The sequence below is a fragment of the Anopheles nili genome, chromosome 3, assembly GCF_943737925.1.
Source record: "Anopheles nili chromosome 3, idAnoNiliSN_F5_01, whole genome shotgun sequence".
In the NCBI taxonomy this organism is placed as follows: Eukaryota; Metazoa; Arthropoda; class Insecta; order Diptera; family Culicidae; genus Anopheles; species Anopheles nili.
Window position 1 is genome coordinate 20,230,378 of NC_071292.1, and position 20,556 is coordinate 20,250,933.

Below are 20,556 nucleotides of genomic sequence, written 5' to 3' on the forward strand. Positions count from 1 at the left end.
TTAATCAAAGGAGAGAGTTAAAGGGGAGCTAGATGAAAGATGGGGATGTATCCGGTGGAGTGGCGGAATGCCTTCCCCGGAAAGCCAAACAGGAAGGATTGTCTTTCAAGGAGTCGTTCGAAACTAGTGCACGTTTTATCGTGCCCGCATTAGTGCGGTGCCCGAAAAGATTGTGTTCACAATGGGGGTGTTGAGAAGGCGAAAGGATAGTGAAAAGCTCCTGTTACATTAACCCCTAAACTTTAGTTTGGGCTGGAAAAATGAAGAAATTACCAGATCGGCTTGATGCTCCTCCCCGACATTCGAGTAGGAACGAAAAGTGAGATTCGAGACATGCTGAGTCGCGATCGCATGGCTGGGCCCCCCTTGCAGTCCTTTAGTAGTCCTTTCCCGAGGGCTGACTGATCCACTTGTTCATCCCCGGAACGCCGTCAGAAGAAACGCGTGCCCCCGGGGAAGTGGAGAAATATGGTTTGAGGTGCTTAATGAGCAATGGCGAAACTTAAAAGACTGGTCCCTCAATCAGACATGTTAGAAAAAATTGTGTCATTGTTGTATGTGTGTGTATGTGAGTTTTGTTCCTAATCGTATAGGGGTTGTGTACCATTGGAATAGGTTGTCTACTCTGGCGTATTTATTTCTTTTTTGATGCTACGTCCATCCGTCCTTCTCCGACGAACTTTCACCTCCAGAAGTGTACGTCTCTGTGCCACTGTCTATTGTGATAATCGAACCGAAAAACAGTGAAAAACTTAGATGCCTAGCATATGTTAGATTAAAGTTTACATTGCACTGTACATTACACACACTCCCTCCGTTTTCTCTTATCTTTCTCTCTTACATTCACGCTACTAAACACCTAGAGGACCCAACCTGGGGCATGCGTCTGTGTTGGATTAACATTTATATTACAACTTGTTTTATTGTAAGACTTTTCTTTTCTGGTTTGTTGGATCATTATTTGCCGGCCCGATCTTCTTCATCATTTCCCTCAAGAACACGACAAGCATGGGGTGTGGTACGAGATGGTGCTGTTGCAAAATTTGTGTGCATGTGTTAAAGCGAACAAAAAATGTAATCTCATGTTGCGCCGTCTCGCTACAGATTGATTTGCCTCCTGGTGTCTAACGAATCCCCGGCCTATCAGTTGACCTGAGCGTGCTGGTGGCATTCGTGGCTTTCTTTCCATGCAACAAAAGCGAATTTTTTGCATTCTAATCCGATCGCTTGGCAAAATACTGATCAAGAAAGATCCGATATTCCGAGTACACGGTGTTTGCGTGTTTAATGCTACTTTAACACATTACTTTTATTGCTTTGCGTACGTATATGAAAAAAAAAATAATAACCTATCCCGGCTCCGCCTGAGCTCCATGGGTCGCGTTGCCCTTCCGATCAGGTTCGCCGTTTCAATTTGGCCGCTTTTCTTATGCTTAGCACTCTCCAGGACGAGCCACTTTGACTTGCGGTCCAACCGTGCACTCGAGGGCGCACTCGTTCGAGTACGTCTTGCCATCGGTACCGCACACCGGCAGATAGTTAGCCGGACAGGCAGGACACGAGTACTTGCTGGCCGCGGCCAACATCGCGCACAGCAGGAAGCTCAACAGGAACAGCAGCTTCATCTTTTGATGGGCCTCGAGGGGGTCTTGACAACAAAAAAAACAAGAATGATACTGGCACAATAAACCGATCTACGTCCGAGGCACGACTGGGATGATCGCGATCGAGCCATGGCGCATTTAAATACGACCCTCCGATAGGGCGGCAGGATCGTTGTACATAGCCGATTAGAAGTGAATGAGGGATTTTTTTTGTCTCAACCGACTGTTTGCTGTCGTTTGCTTCCTCATTGATAACAGAGGGTCTAGGTCTAGGTTTGGGTTGAAGGAAATTTCCCAAAAAAAGTTGTTAATCAAAGCACACATTAAACGATTTGTTTACACCACCAGCGGGAACGCTCGGGCCAAGGGAGACGCAGGAAGAAGGCCGTGGTTCGCGTGTGCACAATTGCACAATGAAGCAAAAAAAAAAGATCTACACAATCCAATCGTGGGGCTTTCGTGAATATGATAAGGCAAGCTAGCGGGGTTATGTTTGTTTGTTATATACTTTAAGACGAATGTAACGGAATTCTATCAACCAAGGAGCACTTCTTGAAGCAGAGATTCTCTATAGTGTATTTATATCACAGATGAAATGCTACGCGTTAGTGTCGGTAGAACCGGGAGAGCTGGAACCGCACCGAGAAGAAGGTCACGCGACACCGAAGGTCACAGGGACCGAAGGTCAGCTGCTCTAATCTCGGTGCGGTTGGATCGGAACTGTTTTAGGCCTATGCTGGTCGCGTTCTTTAATGGAGGGTCATTTTTTTGATCTACGCACAAGCTTTTGTGTCCTTTTTTTTCTCTTACAAATAGCAAAAACCATGCCAAAGGTTGGCGTTTTGCTTGGGATTTTTTTTCGCATCAAGAAATAGTCGTACCGCTTTTCTTGTCATAGTTTACCGTGACTACAATTCTGAGGTCCTTCAACCCCGACTTGTGTCCTTACCGGGGATGATTGTGGCAAGAGGAGAGCTTCTCGATTATGCTTTCGGTGCCAGAGCGGCCTAAAACTACTAGCTGTGGTAGCCTTTATGCTTTGTCCTCTTAACGAGCTTATGTGTCTACTTGAACGCACACCGACAGATTGTTTAGCATGCGCATTCGTGTGTGTGTGTTTGTATGTATGCCTGGGGAGTGGAATATTTGTGATTTTAAAGTACGCTGCTTCTCTCCTTCTCTACTCCGTAGGGTAGTGTTTTTTTTTCTTTTTAAATTTTATGTTTATTTGTGCAATCTTAGTGGTGTATGTTTTCTTTTAAATAGCTTCTTTTTCGTGTTATATAAAATTTGGGAAATAGAACGAACGGTAGAGTGGAAACGATTCGTGAGTATAGCGAGAAAAAATAGCCATACTTTTTTTTTTTTTGGTAACAATCATGTAACAATTGTTTCATAACAAATTACACTTTGCCTAGCGTTTGGGTTAAGAAGATTGATCGTAAATTGTTTCGCTCTTTCACTCTATATCTCAGAAGAATAACAGGTTTATTAATCTTTCCTTTTTTTTTGTGTGTCCTACACGAGGTAACGAAGGTTCCTCATCCCTATCACCGCTTGGTTCGTTAGTTAGTCCGCGGTATTCGCCCCCTTTACATGGGTTTTGGAACGCTTTTGCACGGCAATTTAATTTTTTTCCGGATCTCTCATACGTTACAAGGGAAGGGGAACGTTTCGAGGTGGTAATGAATTGCTAGGAGCAGGTTTCAGTTAGATTCAAGGCCGTTCGATTATTTTAAGGAGGAATCGTGCTAGTGATTATTATTTTTACATATATACTTTTGGGTGTGTTTTGGTTGTCTAAAGATGAACGCGATATCTAGGGAAACAGCAGCTGTTTCCCGTTCAGTTATTCGATCGTGGTTTCTAACGCATTTCAGAACGATCCTCGAACGGTATAACAACAACTCTTTTAATGAAGTATGTATGATTTGTTGTTAAAAAAGTCTCTGAATTTCCGTGTGCATTTGTGAAACTCGCAGTTGAAATGTTTGTTCCTTTTTTGAAAAAAGGATTTCGTATCACGAATGCGTATCGCATTTCATTCGTGTAAAGATAAGAAAGTACATAAGAAATTTCACTGTTTGCAGCAGTTTAGTGGGTTCGTAGTTTATTTTTCAATACATAAAAAATATATTATCATCCCCCATAGCAGTGGCATAGAAAAATAGCGCCCTTTGTTTGTTCATCCTTCAGTTAAAGAGCCTCGGGCTCGGGCTAAGGATATTTTTTGTTGTTTCATTTTGTCGCGCTCTCGACGCACGCTCTTTGCCCTTCCAGCACCTTTCGGTGAAGCAATTGCGGCCATTATCGCGTGGGGCGAAAGGATGTGAAAACGCCATAATTAATAACTTCCATCTCCCAATTCCGGACTGGACAAAATGGGCGACCAACACCCTCCGTCGTGGTGCTGGGTGGGCGCGTTTGATATTTGAGTCACTTTATGACACAATTTTCTCGACTCTCAACTTTCATCAACGCCCGTGAATGGGTGTGCGCGCCTCCCCGAAGGGTGGAGAAAACGGCGAAGGGCGCAAAATGGCTCTGACCTTCGGCTGGGTGTCGTATAATTTAAGTGCTAATTTGCGGACTTAATTAAAGAGAGCACGCGGATCATTGTGAGGAATTTCAGCAAACCGTTCCAGGACGACGGTAGAAAAAATGGAGACGAATTAAAGTAACATTTTTCCACGTTTATCCTTTTTTTCCCCACCCATGCTTGCATGATGCAGTCGATGAGTTTTTTGTGTACAGGGTTCTTATTTTCTTCTTTAATCGAAACACAAGGTAATAATATTTAAAACCCATTAGATGGGGTGTTTTTTTTCAAAGACTTTTTTTTGCTCCATTCCAAGAGACGGTGCGCAAACGTTTTATCTAAGGCAATTCCGAACGATTCTACTGTTGTGTCGCGCTCTTGTTCAATCCTCGCCAAAGAATGCATACTCCGGAAAGACCACCGGTGGAAACCCTAAATGTGTTTGGCTGGAGCTCGACCACTTGCTGATTGTCCGTAAACGGTTGGTTTCGTTTGAACTCTACTAGGAGAAGGTCAGAAAGGTCAGGTCGGGTGCTGATGATGATGATGATCGGAGTGCTACGAAAGGCCATGAAAATGTCGCAACCAGCGATCGGAAAATCAAACGTATTCGTGCGTCCGGTGTCAGCGTGGTTTTTGTTTGATGGTAGAACATAATTTCTGCTTTATTTTAAACAGCTGTCAGGTATCGCGCTCTATAAATAATTCTACCCAAAATTGTTTTCTCCGTCGTGTTCCGCTTGAGAGCTGAGTTTTTATATGCACTATTCATGTTCATGAGATGAGCACGTGCTTTTTAAAGCCTACTCGGATGAGAGGGGTGCTGACGGTCCTTCTGGTGTCCTTTCTACTAGCAGCGGGAAAATCTTTTGACATTTACTACTGCCGTCTTGCCAAAGAGCGGCTTTAGCCTCCCTTTTTTGTGTTAATGTGTGTGTGGCTCTATCTCTAGCGATGCAACGCGTGCTTAGATGATTTTGTGAGTAAGTGAGCATGTGTGTGATTGTGTGTGCTTTTTTTTGCATGGAAATAGACCTATCTCTCTGTTGTAAATATGTTCGTTCTATTTCTCATCGAATTCGCATTGTTCATTTCCTTTTTCTTGCTTTTCCCTCCCATTTGCGTCCCATGCTTGGGGGTGTTTTTCTTCCCTTTTTGCAATATTCTTTTTGCTTTGTCTCCTTTTGTTTTTCCTTCTCTTTATTCAGTACCAATAAATATACAGCGTTGCCAGCTGTGTGTTTTTGTTTTGTTTTGTCATCAGCAGTACGATTTCTTTTGCTCCATGCCCGTTCTCGCTTTACATGCTTAATAAAGTTTATTTAGTTTTCTTTTACTACTATCATTTGTTGTGGTTGTTTTTTGTTGTGGGTTTTCCTTTGTGGTTCTCGTCCTTACGCCTCCTATTTGCCTACGTTTTGTCTCGAACATATATATTTTTTTCCACCGGAACGCAGCAATCCTGTTGCTTCTGTCAGTGGTTCTGCCGGTTCCGGAACCGGCGATCCATCCCCGCACTGCCTTAATTTCCATCTGCTTCATCCGGTTTCGTCTCATCGGTCCCGTCAACCGCCCCATCGGAAGATTCACTGGCCTCAGCCGCTGTCGCCGCCGCAGCTGCTTCCGCCGCGGCCGCTGCTGCCCTAGCTTCCGCATCTGAGAGAGAGGGAAACAAAAGTCCAAAATTAGTACACACATCCTGTTCTTTATCTCGCTGCTTTATGCTACTCACCGCGGACGGCTTGCTCCTTCCAGATTTTCTTATTCTCCGCCAGGCAGGTGATCCAGGGTTTGCGAATTTTGAACCGGTTCGGTTTCTCGCTCGGATCCGCGCTTCCATTCTTCGCCCCCGCGCTGGTCGGTGGAGTGGCCGTGGGTGGGGCAGGGGACGCCTCCTCTCCCTCCTTGCCCTCACCGCCCTCACCACTTATTGCTTCATTGTTGTTCGTATTGTTGCTCGGTACGCTAAGAGTATTGGTAGTACTTTTAATGCTACTGCTATTACTAACGCTATTATTGTTGTTGTTGTTGTTATTGTTGTTGTTGTTGTTGCTGTTGCTACTACTTCCACCGATGGCGGCGGCTGTCCCACCCGATTGTCCGGCCGAGGAGCCCGCCGAAGACGCCCCACTAGCCGCGTTGCAGGTGATGGGCGCGATCGGTGCCAGAACAATCTCCAGCATGTCCGCACAAACCGTCATACTCGGCTCAACGATGAACTCGATGAAGCCAATCTGCGACTCCGCCACGAGCGTATTGTTTCGATCGCACAGCGGACTAAACGGCAGGCCAAGCTCACGCTCGAGATCACCCTGGCGGAAGAACTCCTCCAACAGCAGCATCGTCCACTTGTGATGGATGTCCCAGCGCTTGGCCGGATGCGAAATATCACAACAGTGCAGCACGAGCGAAAGCGCCTTCGACTTATCCACCTGCGGTTCGGCCAGCGTCAGCAGGTTGCGCATGTTCTTGAGCTGCTGGAAATGGAACGACATGTCGGTCGCGAGCACCATGTCGATGATGAGCGTGCGCAGCTCGCGGAACTCGTCCCGCGACAGGTTCTGCAGCACGTTGCAGTCGTCCTCCTTCAGGACGCGAAACGCCGCACTGATGTGATGGTTCTCGAGCACGGCCCGATCGTTGTACAGCATCGCCGTGTCCGAACCGGACATCACGTGGAAGTTGTTCGTCGTCCCCGTGTGCTCGTAATCGTGTATGAGCGCCGCCAGCAGGGTGGCGAAGATTTCGAGATCCGTCAGCCAGTGCATCAGCCCGGTCTGGCAGAGCACGTGGTGGACGGTTTGTGCGACGTCGGCGGCGTGCAGGTTGTTGTGGTACGGGTTGCGGAACCGGCAGTAGCCCTCCTCGATGCGCGTCAGGAACGTCTCGAGCGTGGCCGGTGGGACCTTAAACTTGTGGATCATACCGTACCGGTTTAGCAGGTCGTACCCGAGGTACTTCACCGGTTGGCAGTTGCCAGCCTCGGCCAGCGCGAACACGTCGAATGACCAATCGTCGAGGGTCTAGCGGGAGAGAGGGAGAGAGAAAAGGCAGAAGCATAATTAGGGCGGGTTGTCTTGGGGTTCGATAGATCGACGGTTGATATGAAAGTGACACTCAAATGGTGACGATAATAGTTCATGGTGATGGTGAATGGTGGTTTTTTTTTAACAACGTGACAATTCATTTCACTTAACGTACGCATGTTCGCTCTTTTTTCCCTCCTCTCGTCTGGACGCAAACAAAACGAAAAAGGACCGTAACTATGCCTACCGAGGAGGACCAGCAGAAGCAGCAACCCGGGACCGAAGTAAAACAGCAAGATCACAATCAGTCACAATCAACAGCAGCTGCAACAGTAGTACCACCCACCGCATCAAACCAGGACCACCGGCAGGACCAAGAAAGTAAACCACGTGCGAGCGAAACGCCACAGGACGTGGCGGCGGAACATGAGCAAAAGTCTGACCCCCTGTGCAAGGTGAAACGGGAATCGGTAGAAGCGGCGGAAGAAAGCGAGCAGGACGATGAGGAGGACAAGAAGCAGGGCAGTGTTGCGGTGAAAACGGAACTGGCCACGGTAAAGGAGGAAAGTAAACCGGACGATGTGGCCCTCTCGCTGAAGGTGGAACCGAAGAAGTCAGTCCCTAGTCCGACGTCGCAGGATGGCAGTGCGGTTTCAGTAGCACCCTCTGGCGGTGATCCTCCCGTGGATGAGGATGAGGAAGATGATGAGGAGGATGACGATGAGACGGGAGATCATGAGGATCAGGACGAGCAGCAGCGTAGGCGTCAGGTGCAGGGAAGCAAACAGCAGCATCAGCAACAACATCAGAAACCTCCACAATCACGAAGTGGTGCTGGATATGGGCACGATGAGGAAGCAAACCAGCATGATGTGGTGCATCGGCAGGATCAAGCACAAACACCAACCGGTGGGCAGTACTACGAGGACGACGAGGAGGATGATGAGGATGAGGGCGAGGAACCGTCGGAGTTGCGGCAGTTGTTTGAACCTATCAGTGAGTATCGGCAGCTTTCGGCACTGTGTTTGGATGTAATGAACTGACCCTTTTGCTTTTTTTTCCGACAGATGACTCACAGGCACTGAGCGAAGACGAGGAAGACGGTGATTACATCCCAGACGAGGAGGTGAAAAAGACGATCATGGTGGGGAGTGACTTCCAGGCGGTGATACCGGAAGGCCTGTGCCGGTACGATGACGCACTGCCGTACGAAAACGAGGACAAACTGCTGTGGAACCCAACGATCCTGAATGAGCAAGAGATCGAGGATTACCTCGTGAAGATTACGGGCCCTCCGGGTGGTGTTGGTGGACCGGCAGGACAACCAAAAGGTCCCGCTGGGGGTGGTGGTGGTGGTCAAACCCCCGGTGGAGGCGTCACACCCGGCAGTGGTGCTGGTGATCCACAATCGAACAGCGTGTACGCGATTCCACTCGGGAACCACCTGCGGGATGACGAACAGTCGCTGTATCTGCTGCAACAGTGCGGTCACAACATCGACGAAGCGCTACGCCGACGGCGTATCAGCAACAATGCCGTGCCTGTGCCGGAACAGCAGATGAGCATCTGGTCGGAGGAGGAGTGCCGAAACTTTGAGAATGGATTGCGCGTGCACGGGAAAGACTTTCACATGATCCAGCAGACGAAGGTGAGTTGGGTTGTTTTGTTCGTTTGCCTTCTCTGTGCGACTGTACTACAATGGTGTCTCTTCATTTTAGGTTCGCACCCGTTCGGTCGGGGAGCTGGTTCAGTTCTACTACCTCTGGAAGAAAACGGAACGGCACGATCTGTTCGCGAGCAAGGCCCGGCTCGAGAAGAAAAAGTACAACCTCCACCCGGGGCTGACCGACCACATGGATCGGTTCCTGGAGGAGCAGGAGAACAGCACCGGGTTCGGCGATCGGAGCTCCTCGCCCGGTTTCAACAGCCTGTACAGCAGCGCCTCGGAGGCAAAGCGACAGCGGCTGCTCGATTCGAAAGGTTAGTCCGTGCGCGCCCTTGCGTCGGCTGACGCGGAGAATTCGAGAAGCCGGATGTTGTGGAAAACCACCCACCCCCCTGCCAAAACCTGTTCCCCATGCCCTTTGCGCTTTCATTTGGCTGGTGGCAAGCACACACACACACACACACATATTCCTAAGACACGCAGACACACGAAATCCGACGCACTAACGTTCTGTTTCTTTGGGTTTTGGGGCTTCTTTTGGGGAATTTCGCCTGTCTGTTCCTATCCTGCGGTGGACTCTCTTCTCTCTCTTTCTCTTTCTCTCTCTTTCTCTCTCTCTCTTTTCTCTCTTCTCCCGCCGACAGAGAACAACACCACTGCCTCCTCGAAGCGATCGGCCTCGAATCTGTGACTCGTGGTCAGGCGGAAGGGATTGAAGTTGCGGCTGAAGGAGCGCAAATGAGAGAACCCAGGGAGAGGGCAAAAGAGGGGCGCGGGCGCCGCCACTATCGCCCCCACGGTCACGGAATTCGTCACGCCACAGCAGCACGTTTTAAGGGCGAGGCAGGCATATGAGCGTTTGTTGCTATAAAATGGATGCAGGCGCCATCGCCATCGTGTGCTTGCACCCGTTCGTGTGATCGTCAGCTTAGTTCAGGGCCCAAAGGGACGTAGGAACAAGGACGAAGGCCAGGGAGATATAGAGAGATAACGTGGGTGTTGGGAGGAAGTTAGGCGAGAACCGACGCGCGGTCTCAAGCTCTAGCCATCGAGGAGCCAAGAGCAGCAGCGGCAAGAGCAGTAGCTTAGTAATGCGCACGTTATGTTACGTGTTTTGGTGGCCGGAAAAACACACACACACACACCTGTAGTGGAAAAACGCACCACCCCGTGGGTGGCGTTCTGTGTTTTCCTTCCGCCCCAGGATTTGTCACGGAAGGCTGATGTTAAAAGTATTGTTTTCTTTATAATATGTGTATCCACTTTTTCTCTCACTCTCTCTCTCTCTTTTGTCTCTATTTTATGTTGTTGTGAAAAACTCTTAATTAAGTGCACCAACATCGCGCGCATGTGGAAGAAAAAATGGACGCACATTATGCGACAGAACAGCACACCGCAGTGGTGTGCTGTTTCAGTGGTTATGATAAGCTATTTTATATTGTTTTTCTTCTGTACACTAACAAATTAAGTCTGCCTGCGCGCGTGGGTTGGAGGTATCGTGTATCGTTTTAATTTATACCAACGTGCGTGTGTTTTTAGCCCGCGCACGGTGCTGTAGCTGTTAAGGTGCTGAGTAGGAGAAGGCAAAAAGGATATGAAAAATCGCCAACATCGCAGGGAGGTTCGCGAGAGCACAAAAAAGATATTATAGTTTCATGGATACAGTGAACACACGCTTAATTTATCGAACGCCATGTTAAGGTCCTTAGCTGATCCTGATAGTCCCTCTCCCGAGCATCACTCCCACCACATCCCGCATCGTCCTGTTGTATTCACCAGAGCGTATACATTGTAAAAAGCGTTGACCAGTCATTAAACGGGCGGGGGAGAGAACGGTAGGAAGGAATTGCGAATGTTGAATGTTTTGTAAAGATAACATTAAATACATAATTACACACGTAAGCGGACGAGATATAATAAATAAAATGTTCTGTACCACGGGGATGGAAAGGAACACATCCCGCATTCGGGAACTCGAGCGTGAGGGCGGACGTGCTAATCTTATACGGATGCGCGGAAAATATTTTCCTATCACTCTGTTCTTTTGATAAAAAACCATCGGAAACACGATGGAAAAGGGGGGGGGGGGAAACAATCGGTGGGAACGGTGGAAGCAGAAGGAGCGAGAAATAATAATTGGAAACCAGAGAGGGTGGAAGATGTGGGTTTTATAAATAAATTCATCATACGAAAAGCGGTCACAAAATACCCGTGCAATTGGGGAAGCGCAGGGATCAATTGTTTGCGTAACTCTGGAAATAATGAACCATTTCGAACGTAAGCGATGCAATAATAAAAACGAACAAAATGTAAAAAACCCGAAATTGTAAACTATTCTGGCATGTAATTTCGAGAAAACGATCAAAATAAACCGAAAAGTTATCACCAAATATCAAAACAAACACGTCTCGGCGAAATTTGTCACGATCTGTTTCCGCGCGCTGTTTTTTCGGTTTTTGGCGAGCAAAATTTTCGATCGAAAACACGGCTTTTCTACCAGGAGAACATGCACCGCAGAGGATACCCCGTGCGGATCGGTCCGCTGATATGGTTGTCTCGCTTGCGCATGGCTTAGCGCACCACGTGCTTCTGGCGTAGCGTGCCGCGCTGCTCTCGCGCACGCGATCGTACGCTCTCGCTCGATCGCCCGCGCTCGGGTCAAAACACGAGCGAGCACGTGGTGACGAACACAGCCGAGTGGTCACGTGGCGCCCAAGGTCAACCAACACGTGACGATACCAGCGGGCTGGTAGTTACCTGCTGCAAATCCTGCGACCCTGTTACTTTGGCGACAAACGCTGCTCGCTCGGGACGAAATTTTCGCTCCGCTTTTTTCGTGTTTGCTTGCGATTTTTCGACGCGCGGTCGCTATTGGGTATGTTTTTTATGTTTTCTAGCAATATCGTCGTGGCTTATATTTTCTTGGCGTTTGGATTTTGTTTGTTTTGTTTTTTTTCTGCACGATCTTTGTTTACTATTGCTTTTTTTGTGTTTAAATTGCGCCATTTGTGCGTTTGTTTGCTTTTTGTATCCGAATAAATAAGATTCACGAGAAAGGTGTGTTGTTTTGTGGTTTAATCGAAACATTTCAGTGTTTATTTGCCAGTTTCGAATAGAACATGATAAATTTTGATGGATTTGAATGTAGACGCAATTTCGTATCATAGTTTTAACGCTTTCTGCCTCCTAAATGGTCCTAGTTTATGTAAAAACAGCCTAAAATAGTAGTATAGTGCCTACAGACGATCGAGTCGTCTATTTTGCATGTATTCATGTGCGCAATCTATTCTAGTACCTAAATTAACATTAAACATATGCAATTGTTTTGTTTTTATGCTTCTTCAACGCTTTATCTTCACATTCCGGTCCTGTTTTAATATCCTTTTATCTTAAAGCTGCTTCCAGCACGTTTGCTAGGATTAATCATGCTTCTATTGGTCGTTTTTCTACTTTCTAGATCAGTTTAAGCCTGTTCTGTCTATTTGTATCATGACCTATGTTTTGTAATAAACATCCATTCTTTTAGGCTTGTTAAGGAATACATATTATAAACGATATAAATCATTCTTCCGTTATACACATCTCTGAACTATTGCTAGTATCGTTGGGCATGTCCTTATTGCTTCTTTTCTTCAACCGTAAACGCATAAATGCTGTGCTTTTTGTACAAAAACTATGCTAATTCATTTTGTGCAGCATGCAGTCATACGCAATAGAGCGATCTTTAGTTTGTATCATTGCGCAACGCGAGCTCGTACACGTTTTACACCGATCAACGTTCCATTGAATTCAGGACGACGTTCCAGCCGACAGCAAAACATTTCACAGCGAGTCTTGTCCATCTTCTGTCTGCAATTCGATTCCATCTTTCCATCAGCATAGCACATCAAGGGCTTTGGTCGTGTCCAGGATACAGCAGGAGGATGCAGGGATCTGTAAAAAAATAATAAAAAATACTACCGCCACTCATGCAGCTCATTCTCTCATGCAGCCTTTCACTCGTTGAACATTTTGCTTCCGATGGCTTAATAACATCACATTCGTATTGCTTCTCGAGTTAATTTACTTGAAACAGGACACGTGAGTAATATTCCTAATGGACTACGAATCGATAACGCTAGCTATCATGAGATGCATGCTCTTAATTACTTATAATACCATTCGTTATCTCTTTTCAGTTTCATTACACATGTCCTTTACTTGCAATATCATTCGTTATCTTTTTTCATTTTCATTACACGTGTCCTTACAGCTATATTCACGTAATCTGTATTCCTCTGTACATTTTTATTTATTGCTTCTAATGGTTTGAATATATTTTCTTTGAATTTAATTCTATTATTCATAACTTCCAATACGCCAAGTATAAATTTGAGGCCAAACGATATGCATGATTGCATGTGAAATATTACTAAAGTCTAAAATGATTCCTATGTACTCTAATTTAGAGGGTGGCTGATATGTTACATACATAATTATTTTCCTTCGTACGTATACTTGTGTACACTCTTTCTTTTTCGGTACTTTTTGACCATTTTACTTCATATGTTTACCGCAATTAAAACACCTGCAATTAGTTTAACTCTATGCTTCACAATTTTCAATAAGCCAAGTTTTCAGTACAATTTTCTCTTCACTATCGTTGTTGCAAGCAATTCGCGAGCGAAAAGTTCATCCTGACGGCGAGGTCCCTGTTGCAAAAAGAAGCCCTAGCCATAGGCAAACTATAGCCATTTTCCTTGTTTTCCATTCTTACGCCCTTGGGAGTTATTTTTTCTCGCCTTTGTGATGGCACGAGCAAATAAATAACTACACAAGTTGAGCGAAGTAATTTTCATCGCGAAACTTATGCAGATGCACCCGTACCTGCGCGAAGGAGTTGTAAGTTTTCCGCCCGAGTGTCCTTTCTCGTTAGCGGTGTAACCGAATTTCGTGGAAATGCATTCAAATGGTAACATTCGTCAAGTGCTGATAAATGGCTCGCCCCGCAGCGAACAACGCTCGATTTCCGGAGAGGGTTTCGCGAAGCCGGGCACCACAAAGAAACGATCACCAAAAGATCCAATTTCCCAGTGCCGGAGCCGCATGAAGCCATTGGCTGGAAATTCACCAAACCAGCACACCCAATGGAGGTTTCTTTCGCTTGAAAACGGGCCAGTATATCTTTGCCAGTGACTTCTCAAGGTACAGTGGAACCTTTTCTCGTCCTTTCCACTCACTGACAACGGGACGTTGGGGACCATTTTGTCGTCCTTTTTTTTTGTGTGAAACCCTGAACCAAGGGAGTTGGTGGATGGAAGGGATCGATCGGGTTCTTCCACACACTCACCTTCAGCACGCGGACGACCTCAGGCGGGAACTGCATCAAGGCGGTGCTGGACACGCGCCGGTAGATCCGATCGACGAAGATACCAGCCCGGATGGCGTGGGCCACCGACCGGAATTTGGGCTTTTCGTCCGACTTCTTGCGCGTTGTCGCCAGCTGGCGGGTGAAGGTGGACGCCAACCATTCCCGGACCTCGGGTGGGACCGCGTCCGGCTGCACCTCAGATAGCTCGTCATCTTCGTCCGCGAGGCGCCTGCAGATGTGCCGGTTTGCCGGGGGTTGGTTTTTTACGATTCGTTTTACACCGCAAATGGCGCACCATTTGAGTGAGAGAGAGAGAGAAGAGAGAAATAGGAGAGAGAGAAAAAGGTAAGTTAGTATGTGTTTGCGGGGGGAGGGAAACGGGTGGCGTTTTCCGTTTCAATATGGGACAAACAGAAAAAGAAAATAATAAAAAGGGCTACATTCTACCGAACAACAGAGGACTCGTTAGCAAAAAGGGTGGATGGTAAAAGATAAATTATGCTACAAAAAAGGGGGCCAAAATAAAAACTAGCAATGAAGGACGCTTGAGGGAAAGCATAATTGAGCAATGCAAAAGTGGATGTTAGAAAAACGAAATTGCATACAACAAAACATTATTTCAAACAAATAGAAGAATTGTGTATGATAAATAAGATTAAAAATGGAGCAAAATCAGATGAAAAAATGGTAAATAAAATGCAAGAAAATGGTAACAAAATAAAGCAATCATAAATCCACAAACTCTCAGCAAGAACACAACAAAATAAAGGAAAAAAAAATCGAGTAAATGTGTTAGAAAAAAAAAACATAAAAGAAGAAAACAAAAATAAACTCTCGATGCCACTTGCACTGCCACTGGCTACTTTGATTCCGCGGGCTACTGCGACAGGAAGGCGAAGCTATCGGAAGAAAATTGCATCCTTTTTGTGTTTTGTGTGTGTGTCGATGTGCGGGAAAAAATTCCAGCCATATGTTCGCTAGAAGAAGAGGTTTATAACCATAGCTTGAAGTGCACAAGAAGGTGAATTCTATTCTACTACGGAGATGTGCGGTTAGAAAGAGCAATTCTTTTGACTCCTTTTGCTCGGTTGCATTTACTGTCCGTACTGTCCCACGTCCTGGAAGGAGGAAATTCGTACATTTCTTTGTCCGAAACTGCCCGTTTCCGAAGGGTTTATTATTGTGTGGGTGAGATTGCGTGTGTGAGTTTTGATTGCTACTTTTTTTTTGCGTTCGCTCCGGCAGCTTGGAGCCGGAAAAACCAACGATGCCGGTGAAAAGTTACTCGAAAAAACTTTCGAAACCGCTTCTAAACAGACCGATCGAACGCATTCGTACCAGAACCGGCGCCTGGACGGTAAGTTTTTGGCGTGCGAAAGCGCAATTTGATTCGTTGTTACAACAAGCGCGTTAGAGCTAGATTGTGGCGGCACCTTCACAATTGTCCCGCCGTTCAGGTCATTCCGTTCGAATGATTCCTTTGTTGGATTTTGATTTGCCCTTTCTTCTAACTCTCCTGTGGAATGTCTCGCTGCAATGCGGTGTTTGTCTGCTAGTATTTTTTTCTTTTAAAACCGCATCATGAACGCTTCATTGCAGTTGCATTTCCTTCGGGGAGAAGCACGTCACGGAAAACTGTCTGGGCAGGTTTATATTGCTTTTTTTAAAGTAAAGTTCGCTTACCCGTTCCCCGACAGCAATAATCCTTTGACGATGATTGCTAGAAATCACCGGCATTATGGATCCTCCGTAACCGGATGTGGTAAAAGGTTTTTTTACACGCTTCTTGCATTACTGCCGGCTGATAACTAATACCGAAAGCGCACTCTCAATATTTAATACACCCAAGCGTCCTCCCGCGCAATACCCAATTAATAATGCACCGAAAGGCCCGTAATATAATAGGTTTAATTTTGTTGATGGTACAAACGCGGATCGAACGCGGAAGCGGAAAAATAAAAACCCCGCTAGATAGCGACCGCCTGGCGAGATAATTCAATTTCCTACTCGGTCGGGGAAGTGGAATGTAATATTAAACTCGGAAGCATTTCCATTCCGGGCGCAATCGCTTTGCACCCACAGCCTGATCCCTATCTCTCTCTCTCTCGCTCTCTGGGGCTCTTGAACCGGAAGCGAAACTATAACTCGCGAACGCCGCCGTCAGCTTTGATGGATTGAACTGCTGATTGGTGGGGCATGAAATTTTGTGTCTGCTTCCTGCGCCCGGTGGGCGTTTTGTTTTACGCCCGAGGAAGATTTTATGGCCCGGGCAATCCACGCCGGTTCCGTGTTCCGTTGGCGTCGGTTGGGTGGGGTGGGCAAATTTGAAGGTCATCAAACCGTTCGCGTGGGTGTTATTTTATTCCACTCGCTGGAGAGCTTCTACCCATGCTGCAAATTAATAGCAACGGAAGAGGAAGCCCTTACGGGAGTGGGAAGCAAAAATAAATTCATCCGGGCTGCGGCTCCTGGCACCGATAAAATGCTATCGGTGTTTTATGTACATGCAAAATGCCAATTACAATTGGTTAAAAACAATCTGTGCATTTCTGTGAAAGATGAACAGCATTTGTTTGCGAAAGTAATAAAACATCCACGCCCCTAAGGCAAACAAGCAAGTGTGCTTTTTTTTATTCCGGGCAGCTCCGGATGCGTAAATAAATTAACATGTAACCCTTTTGCACGCGGTGTAATGATATTTGCGCTTAATTGTTTCGCAGCTCAGTTCCGGCGAACCGCACGCGACGTATTTTAATTAATTTGTGGGTTTTCGGTGGCCCTTTTTTTGAGAGCAAGCGAAATGATTTGAGTTGATCGGATTTTTTTTCCGCTCGTAAATCTTTTCTTTTCACAATTGGTTTTCGGGAAATCCTTGCACACACACACACCCACAAATCCAAACGAGCAATCAAAAGTTGCAACAAACGAATCAAAAAACGGGAGTGGAAGAGAACACAAAGAAAAATCCTTCTCGCTTCCAATTACCATTTTCCGATTGAGCCGATGAATAAATATTATGACTACGATCGTTTCGACGGGAGACGTGGAAGGGATGAAAATTTGCACCCTCCTTAAGGGAGGCGTGCCATCGAACGAAGTCGATAAAATGATGAAGGCCTTTTTTTGCGCCAAACGCACGAAAGACAAACAAAATGGCCCCAGTGGAAGCGGCGGGAAAAATGTTCATTTTATTGAGATGAGTTTTTGCGTGCTCCTTTTTTTCGCTCAATCGCGGAAGCTTTCTTTACGCAATAACCGGTGAGTTATCGTTTCGCGCGTTAATGGTGTAAAAGTGTTTATTTTTGTATGTGTTTTGCAAAGTAAGGCTTTCATTGCCCGTTTCATGCTTTTGTTAGCAGTTTAAATTATCAAGTCTACCATAGGCACGTTGTTGGATTTGTATAAACGGGAAATAATTTTAATCATCACGTGCAGTAGTGCTGCTAAACCCCGATCGGGGATGGTTCATTATCGCTGGCTTGCATGCGGCCGTACATTAGTAACGAACCGCTCCTTCGCCAACCAGGAACTGCATGTAAACCGGATGGGCGAAAACAAGGAACCCCCGGTGGTGGTGAAAATGAACGAAAAAATAAAATGGAATTCATCTACGCGGCTTGTGGGCCCCGTGGGTACATAATTTCTGCCCACCCCGACCCGGGTTGGTCGATTATTTCCGCCACACAACGGTGAAGTACAACGCTAGGACCCGAGCGCGCAATTAACGACAACGTCCGGTTCGCGTTAATGGGTCATTAGAAGCGGTGGGACGGGCCTAGGGTTTGAGAAAGGAAAACAAAAAAAAACACGTCGAGAACACCCATAGTTAAACCTTCGAAGCCGGTCGCAGGATACGGGCTGGGTGGGGTTTTGGGAATCGTTTTATAATGAGCGTATCCTGCGTCCTGCTGCATCACAGGAGCAGGACATTTTGTCGTACGGTCTGTAATTGCGGAACGCGATATTTAGAGTAGCATTGTTTCAAGCGCCCGCACACATAAAATGGATTGTGGCTTGTTTTTTGCAGTATTTTGCGAAAGCACTTGCAACCTGGGGGCATAAATGATTGCGAAGCCGGAATCGAGATAAAATCGGATATCATTAAATGTGATAATGTATCTCGACATTGCGCCATTCAGGGTTCTCGCTGTGGTTGCTTCGATGGAGGGGATTTTCTTTTTACTGGCAAAGAAACGGACTACTGTGATTAGAAATGGTGGTTGTTGGATGTTCGTTAAAAAAGGTCTGTAGGAAATTACTGAAAAAGATCAGTTAGAACCATGTTGAAACTGCGTTGAAATTTTTCTTGAATAAAAAATCATTCATTTTTGAAATTATCCCAGCATCAAATTTAAGATTTACATTTGTTCATAAAGGTTTATGAATTTTTAATATTTTTTTCCAGATTCCAGAGCCCAAGCCTTCCTCAATTTCAATTAATATAATTTGCAATTACTTTTCCATATGCTCTATAAGACGATTCACAGCCTTGTACATTAAATAAATGACATACATTTCGACGACTTCACAAGACCCCACAGAAGCAAGCTAACGATCGGTAACGTTGGCATGATTTTCCTGAAAGCAAGTGCATGCTTTTCCCGGTGGGGAGAAGAACGTCTCGAGATCCAATTGACAGGACATAATTACGATACCTACTGCAAATAACGCATCATCATGAAAACTCCACATGAAGCCAGAGTGCTTATTTGATCCTTACAGCCCCTTTGAAGTGCTCACACTACAACCGGCAGAGCTTTGGCTTGTACACGCTTCACCGCATGGGAAAATATCTCCCGGCCAAGTGACGCATGTTAAAGTTAATTAAAACCTTGAGCTACTGCAACCACGTGGCGTGCCTTCCGGGCGACGAAATGCAACCGTGTTCACCTGTAACACAAGGCGTTGCTGCTTCACGCTCACTACTATTTGAGGTGGTTCCTCGTTTGGGAAAGGTTACCCATTTTGTGCGATTGAAATTACATCCCCTCGAGCCACGAGGACGGGATTGTGCGTATGTTTGGTGGTTTTTTTTTCTCTGTGTAAAACCCCGCCTTTCCGACGGATTTTGCGTATGCTGCGGTTCGAAAGGTAAATGAGCTTCCGGTGGTGCCGTAGTTTCGTCCTATTCCTTGTAGCTTTTTTGAGTGAGAAGAGCATAGATGTCTATTTGAGTTTAAGGGTGCTTTTTTTATTATTATAAAACGGGGATCTCATCACCAGGCTACGCTAAATTATACGTCAAAGTTTAACGCCAGCTATTTTCTTCTTCATTTTGCAGACCCGTCAAATATTTGCCACCGTCAGGCCACGGTAGTGGCTAAGTTTGACTTCCATCCTTCCCACGCGACTAACCCAGGTTTTCTGGTGTTCAGCTTAGGGTAAGTTTACAGGAGCAAAGCTTTACTTCACCCACAAACGCACATTGCTCGTGCACTTGGCGCACCCACACGCCGTACTTGCACGAACGGGGCTATTCCTTAGTTAGCGGAAAGAAACAAAAGCACCAAACCCCAACTCATCAACCTGACGGGATCTGTTACATCGACGTTGAGTGATGCTCACCGTCGGACCCAAATCAGGCCGCGATGGTTCGTTGTCTTATCGAGGCGAGATGGTTCACCGGGTTTATCAGACCATGGGGGTGGAAATACGCACCCCCCATACGCCGGTACGAAACGAACCGGAATCTGGGCGAGGTCTCGTAAAACGCCTCTATCGGAAACTCTACTTCAACTCACGGGTCCTGGGAGACCGGGTTTGGGGGCCAGAAAGTGTCGACTTTGGTTTGGCCATTGTTCGGGTATAAATAGAAGTGCTTCTTTTTCTTTCATCCGCCCCTTCTCCACTTGCAAGGGTAATGAATGGGAAAATGTTCAAAAATCCCCCACAAAACGAAACAAGACAACACCCAACCGAACAATGGGGTGCGATGTTGCGAGCCTCGTTTTAGAGAATGCATGCTTTTCTGCTTTTTATTTGTTCGCTTTTGCTTTTCAAAAACTTTCCCGATTGTTTTGAATAAAGCCGAGTTTTGAGTGGAAATGTTCGCATTGTAATAGGCTAGGATGGGTTTTCCTCAAATAGAAAATGAAAACAGCTCCAACGAAACCCCAGTTGCTATTGAGAGGCCATCAATCGGAAGTAAGTGATCGTTTTTGCTAGTCGGTGCCATTAATAGGAATTTAAATATTGGCTCTATCGTGTGGCCGCTTTCCCCGTTCGAGCATCAAAGAAACAGTTGTGAGCGTTTAGAACCGTTCATTAAGTGCCGACGAGCGTAATTAAGTGGCGGACATTAAAAGCTACCGTTGTAGCACATTTTTCATGTCAAATACTCCCCGTGGCTTCTCTGGGAGGTCCTTACGCTC

The 20,556-nt window shown here is 46.2% G+C and overlaps 2 protein-coding genes across 2 annotated transcripts in view; both read right to left on the bottom strand.

Annotated features, from left to right (window-relative positions):
* Positions 1 to 1,325: 1,325 nt before the first annotated feature.
* LOC128726061 (trypsin inhibitor ClTI-1-like) lies at positions 1,326 to 1,698 on the bottom strand. The gene has a single exon (XM_053819843.1). It carries the CDS (start codon positions 1,623 to 1,625, stop codon positions 1,434 to 1,436), a length of 192 nt encoding a protein of 63 aa, XP_053675818.1. The 5' UTR covers positions 1,626 to 1,698; the 3' UTR covers positions 1,326 to 1,433.
* Positions 1,699 to 4,163: 2,465 nt separating this feature from the next.
* The window catches only part of LOC128725303 (dual specificity calcium/calmodulin-dependent 3',5'-cyclic nucleotide phosphodiesterase 1-like), a 122,020-nt gene continuing 105,627 nt past the window's right edge, over positions 4,164 to 20,556 (bottom strand). Inside the window, exons 6-8 of the mRNA XM_053819037.1 lie at positions 14,165 to 14,414; positions 5,876 to 7,166; positions 4,164 to 5,799 (exon numbers count right to left, since the gene is read on the bottom strand). Coding sequence (XP_053675012.1) covers positions 5,666 to 5,799; positions 5,876 to 7,166; positions 14,165 to 14,414 — 1,675 coding nt within the window. The 3' untranslated portion in view covers positions 4,164 to 5,665. The remainder of the gene's footprint in view (positions 5,800 to 5,875; positions 7,167 to 14,164; positions 14,415 to 20,556) is intronic.

Excerpts from the sequence above, each read along its gene's own strand:
- LOC128726061 (XM_053819843.1), bottom strand. The coding sequence starts at position 1,625 with ATGAAGCTGCTGTTCCTGTTGAGCTTCCTGCTGTGCGCGATGTTGGCC.